General features: G+C 50.6%; 1 protein-coding gene across 1 annotated transcript; it reads left to right on the top strand.

The window, feature by feature from the left end:
- The first annotated feature begins 169 nt into the window (after nucleotides 1-169).
- Nucleotides 170-1,147, top strand: LOC132950311 (uncharacterized). Its single transcript, XM_061021717.1, has one exon. The coding sequence runs from the start codon at nucleotides 170-172 to the stop codon at nucleotides 1,145-1,147; it is 978 nt and encodes a 325-aa protein (XP_060877700.1).
- The last annotated feature ends 5,202 nt before the right edge of the window (nucleotides 1,148-6,349 follow it).

A 6,349-nucleotide genomic window follows, 5' to 3' on the forward strand; every position in this document is an offset into this window, starting at 1 on the left:
CGGGCCCGACAGGAGCAAATGTTGCAAGCGCTGTGGCAGCCAAGATCACTTTGCTAAGGATTGCACGGCAGTGGGACCAGACGTTGTTGCCTTCGTAAAAATACTGGAGATGGAGTCAAGTGCTAGAGGGCAACAGTTCCAAGTGGAGTAGAATCATCGTCTCATCAACATGGCTTACCTCCAAATTAATTTAAATAGGAGTAGAGAGGCCCAGGCTCTGGCCCTCCACACAATGGAAGTTAAGGGAGCAAATGTTCTGTGCATCAGTGAACCTAACTGCATACCTGATCACCCAGGCTGGGTAGGAAGTACGGACGGGAAATGCGCCCTGTTCTTCCAGCAAAATCAGCACGTACTGAGAACCGGCTCAGGCGCAGGGTACGCATGGGCTGACTTGGATGATCTCAGAATATACAGCTGCTATATTTCGCCGAAGTGTACACTTAACGAATTTGATGTCTTCCTATACAGACTATTCGATAGTGTCAGAGGAGCTACATCAGAGGTGATTGTTTCTGGGGATTTCAATGCCCATTCACCAGCTTGGGGATCACACAAAACCAATCCAAGAGGGAAAGCTCTGATTGAAATTGTCGAGTCTTTAAACCTTCTTGTGCTCAACGATGGCAAAGTGCCGACTTTTCCACACGTGAACTCATTTCTGGATCTGACGTTGGTGGCAAAAGGAATTACGAGGAAGATTGGCTCCTGGGAGGTACTAGAGCAGGAGTCTTTGACTGATCATCAATATGTATTCTTCAATACAAGGATGACATTGAGAAGTGTACAAACCGAAAAGAACGGATGGTCATGGAGGAAGTTGGATATAGACAGATTGGACAAGTTCATTGCGGAGGCAAAAACACCATTGTCAATGACTGCAGAAACCAGCTCCACTGCGTTATCTGAACTCTTAAGGAACGCATGTAATAGCTGTATGCCAAAAGGTACATACAAATGGGGGGAGAAGCCATGTTACTGGTGGTCACAAACCATTGCGGAGCTCCGGAAGGAATGTATGCACTCTAGAAGGAAGCTGCGCAAATCACGAACGCGGAACGAAGATTGCGTTTCAAAACTTGAAGAGTACAAGGTCCTGAAGAGGAAGCTCAAAGCTGAAATCAGGAAAAGTAAAGAAAACAGTTAAAGGGAGCTTTGTGTACAAGTCGAAACTGACTCTTGGGGCACTCCCTATAATCTCGTGACCAAGAAACTAGTAGGTTAGAGGCCCATAACGGGGATAACAATTCCTGGACGACTGAATTCTATAGTAGCCACTTTATTTCCCGTTCATCAACCAAATATTTGGCCTAGTACGGATTCGATAGAAGAGGTCCCGCTAATTACTTGCGAAGAACTTGTGACAATAGGCCCACGCCTGCCTACGAACAAGGCACCAGGACCGGATGGAGTCCCGGATGTGATTCTGAGACGAATAAGCGAGAGGAAACCAAAGCTCCTACTGGGTACTCTCAACAGGTGTCTTGTGCAGGGGCACTTCCCGAACCCATGGAAGGAGGCCAAGCTTGTTCTCCTCCAAAAAGGTAACAAGCCATTGGACCAACCCTCGTCGTATCGGCCGATCTGCCTTATCAACACAATCGGGAAACTTCTTGAACGCGTTATTAAAGGGAGATTGGAGATGCACTTGGACCAGATTAGTGGGATTAGTAAACACCAATTCGGGATTCGAAAAGGGCGTTCTACAATTGATGCAATAGAAACGGAAATGGATGGGGTAAACGACGCGGGTACAGGTCCGCTGTACAAGAGGGGGTTATGCGCTATGGTCTGCCTAGATGTAGCAAATGCATTCAACTCGGCCGCTTGGGCCAAAATCGAAGAAGCTCGAAGAGGGAAGAGAGTGCCAGCGTACCTGTTACATATTCTGAGGAGTTACCTGAGTAATACGTCACTCTTGTACGGTGACGCGGAGCGACGGGAGGTAACCAGTGGAGTTCCCCAAGGGTCGGTGCTCGGCCCACTACAATATAATGTATGACGAACTATTGCGGTTGGAAACGCCGGAAAATATAAAGGGTATATCTAGTTCAACGCTTATCGCATTTGCCGATGATATTGCTGTTGTAGCGACTGGACATACAACTACCCTACTAGAAGAGGCCATGAACCAAACGCTGGACTTGGTAAAAATGGATGAAGGATATGGGCCTTACGCTTTCCGTCGATAAAACGGAAGCAATCATGTTGACTACCAAACGCGGCTACACTACCCCGAGGTTCATCTTGGAAGGCGCATTGCTGCAACTGAAGGAGCACGTCCGCTACCTCGGAGTGGAGCTATGTAAAAAACTCGGCTTCGGCAAACATTTGCAGTGTGCTGCTGAGAAGGCCACGAAAACGGTGTGCTCACTGTCGAGGTTAATGCCTAACGTCGGTGGCCCGAGGCAGAAGAAACGCCAGCTGTTAATGTCTGTCGCTCAGAGTCAACTGCTCTATGCAGCGCCTATATGGGCCTCGGCGTTAGTATTTGAAGTTAACGTCAAGGAGTTACTGAAACCTCAATGGAAGATGGCCATTAGGGTGTCGTCCGCATATTGTACAGTATCGATCAATGCTATACTAGTCGTGTCAGGACTGCTGCCCTTACACATAAAGGTGCTTGAAAAAACGGTTATGCGGGTAGCACAGAAGGCGGGCTCGACTCTTCCGTCGAAGAAAGAGCTGAGAGAGGAGTCACCTAGCAAGTGGCAGAACGAGTGGGAGAAATCAGGGACGGGCGAATGGACGAGGAGGTTAATTCCTGATCTGCGACCATGGGTCTCAAGATCGTTTGGCCTATTGAATTTCCATATCACCCAGTTTCTCACTGGGCACGGATGTTTTGGGATGTATCTGTGGAGGTTCAAGAAGCTGGATACCCCCGTGTGCCATGATTGTCAAGCGCCGATGGACGACCCTGAACATGCGTTTTTCGTATGCGACCGCTGGTAGAGGCGACGAAGAGCACTAGAGGTGGCTACGGATACCAAGTTTACCCCTGAAACGGTAGTGAACACGATGTTGGAGAGCAGAGCCAAATGGGATGCAGTATGTGGGTTTGTGGTTGAAGTTTTAAAAACAAGGGAGGAAGAAGAACGGCAGCGCCAGCGACACGTCCAGCAAATATGAATTTTCTGTTAATTTATAATTAAGTGATTGATTTGTTGTGGCCTGAAAGGCAATTTGAGGGGATAGAGCCCCTTTGATATGTAAATAGTTCAAATAATGTGAGGATCAGTGCGTGGGAGATTAGCCTGCCACGGTCCAATTAAAATGGATTTAGCTTGTTTTTTTTTTTTTAATAAACGGCTTTCGGCCACTTGGGGGTAGGATTACCGAAAGGGAAAGTTCCCCCCAAGTAACTACGGAGAGCAGATACCAAAAAAAAAAAAAAAGGTTAGGTTAGTTATGTTAGGTTAGGCTAAACCTAACCTCTCCCCCGACGGGACCCACCTTGACGTGGTGGGGGAGCTTGCGGGCCTTTAAAAGGCCTTACCAAGCGGTCCCAAACCCGACTGCGACCTTAACCAGTCGGAGTTGGAGCTCACTGAGCTGGTCCTTACCTTCACTGGTAAGGATCGGCAGGCCCGGTCCACTTGCAACCACATGCAAACGGACTCAGAAGGCCGAAATAGACCCCCTGTCTCAGTAGGGTAAAAATGACAGAAGGCCACTGTAAACCCAATATGAACAAAGAAATTAAGATTATTGTTACTCCTTCAGGGCAACAGGATGTCCAGGAGGCGGCAGCGGTGAGTGGACCCGGGGTAACACCCGGCTCCAACGTAACGGGCTCACTGCGGTCGTCATCAAACGACCGTGAGAGTGTGGGGTTGGACAGCCTAGCCCCCGCAACTCCAATAACTACTAGTGCTGATTCAGAGAACTCCTCGGATGTTGCTACAATTCACAGCTCGATGAGGGAGCTTAAGAAATGCCTCACTACGCAGGACGGGGGCTACAAGCTCTTGTTCAAGAAAGCGCATTGCCTGGAGCAAGTGTCCAGCAAGATCAGGAGCATTGACGCGAAGTCGGCGATCGATGAGGTTCTTGCCGTGATTGCCGGCCTCAAGGCGAGCCGAGATCAAGTGCACATCGCGTTCAACACTATGGCCCAGCGGATGCCAAAGAGCGATAAGATACAGGGTGCTTTGGCGACTAAACCAACTGGCATAAACATGTCTACACAGACCATGGCCAAGCCAACAGCGAACACCTGTGATGAAGCGATGGATACACCGTGCTGGTGGGAAAACTCGTCTGTACGTCGTCAGCCATTGGAGAGGCAGATCCAGAGTGAACGGCCAGTGCACGGCACCAACAAGACTGTCCCGCTGAGAGAGCAGTGGAGCTAGACAACCCCGATCCAGGCCGGAAACGATCCGGAATTCATGGTTGTCAGGAAAAGAAAGCGAAGAGGCAAGAGAGGAACAGTCGAAATCCCAACTGCTAAGCCCCAAAAAACGGGCACGACTGCACCACAACCACCGAAGCCTGCCGCTCGGACTCTCAGGCGTCCTCCCAAAACGCAAGCAGTGGTGATCGAGAAGCCGCCAAACAAGTCATATGCGGACATTGTCAGAGAGGTGAAGGAGTCCGCCCAGCACGAGTCCCTAACCTTCGACATCAGAACCAGGAGAGCGAAGTCGGGAAACCTGGTCCTGGTGACTAGCGACAAGGATCAGGCCAACAGTCTGGCTAGTGCCTTAAAGTGCCGCTTTGGAGAATCCAGGGGTATCTAGCGCCCATCCCAGAGTGTCGCCTTGCTACTAATCGGCATCGAGGACTCAGTCGACGAAGCCGAGCTTCGAGTGCTCTTGAGGCACACGACCCTGATCTAAAGGCGTCAAACGAGATCAGGATCCGTGAGGGTCATAACGAAGTTAGGACGGCAATAGTCAGGATGCCGATCTCTGCAGGGCTGAAACTAGTCGACCGTAAGAAACTAAGGATTGGCTGGGCTACCTACCGCATCAAGGAGATGCCGTCCAAGCACAAAGGGTGTGTCAGGTGCTCCGCCCCAGACCATGCAGCTGGTGACTGTAAGGGCAAGGAAACCAGGAAGTGTTTCAGATGCAAGGAAGTCGGGCATCTTATATTTTGTAAATCTCCCAACCAGAGTGTCCACCTCGGAGATTCGGACAAAAGCCAGCGCGCCGGAGCGCAAGCTGAGCAACCGCCCTCCTCGTCATGCCCCTGACGTCAGGTCCACCGCCGGTGGTTAAGGTGCTGCAGGTGAATCTTAACCACTGCTGGACGGCACAGCTGCTACTGGACGCCGAATTGCACACTGCAGGAATTCGACAACTTCCTAAACGGAGTTGAATGGGCCATTTGGAATTCGGTGGACAAGGACGACAACCTACTTGTTGCTGGAGACTTCAACGCCCACTCGTCGGAATGGGGTTCTGCTAGGGACGATGCTAGGGGCTCGCTGTTGTCCGGCTTAGCATCATCTCTGGGCCTTCTAGCTTGTAACGTGGGCTCTGAGCCAACTTACAGTAGAGTCAATGGGGAGTCGGTCATCGATGTGACATTTGCTCGCTTCCTACCGAACGCAAATCCCCTAGTCGAGAACTGGTCTGTCCTCACGGATCTTGACTCAGCCAGTGACCACTCCTACGTGGAGTTCAGTGTGATTTATTCGTTTAGAGCTTCAGCCGCGGCACCGGTCGTCCGCCCTAGGGCAGCCAAAGCCTGGGCGACCAAGAAGCTCTCCCCTTTTGCCCTCGAGGAACACTGGAGACGCACTAGAGTGGCTTCACTTCCGCTACCAACGTCCGCGCCCGCTGAGGATCATGTAACCCACCTACAACAGTACCTAGGGCCCCGGCTGTCAATCGTTCCGAAACCAGGGACGCTGTAGTTCAAGCATACTGTGCCGAAGCGGCGGGAGTAAAGAATCACTCCGTCGTTAACGAACGCCGCGACGAATACGAAAACCGACGACGTTGGATACCGGTCAGTTCGACAAGACCACCGATCACCGCGGACGACGCCATGTTTCACACCCATCGTGAAAGCGCTCAGACGAGAAACACTCTGAAGCTGGAGACGACGACGAGAGCAGACCCGATACACGTGACGAAGTGGACCAAGGCCAGTCCGCCTCGATACAAAACCTGCCACCGCAGAACCCGTCCACGAAGCGACAGGAACCGCGTGGCTCAACGATTACGAGCTAGGTAGACCCGCGAACTTTATTTTGTATTCGTTCGAATAGATTTTTATATTGATTTTTATAATGTTTTTTTCGTTAGTTTTGAGTCTTACCGTCTATGTCGACGCAGGCTAACAATCGCTCCGCTATGTGAATTGTCTTATTGGATTTATTCGAAAATGTGTA

This window comes from Metopolophium dirhodum, chromosome 1, assembly GCF_019925205.1.
Source record: "Metopolophium dirhodum isolate CAU chromosome 1, ASM1992520v1, whole genome shotgun sequence".
NCBI classification, from domain to species: Eukaryota; Metazoa; Arthropoda; class Insecta; order Hemiptera; family Aphididae; genus Metopolophium; species Metopolophium dirhodum.

Coding starts and splice junctions, on each gene's coding strand:
- LOC132950311 (XM_061021717.1), top strand. CDS start 170: ATGGCTTACCTCCAAATTAATTTAAATAGGAGTAGAGAGGCCCAGGCT.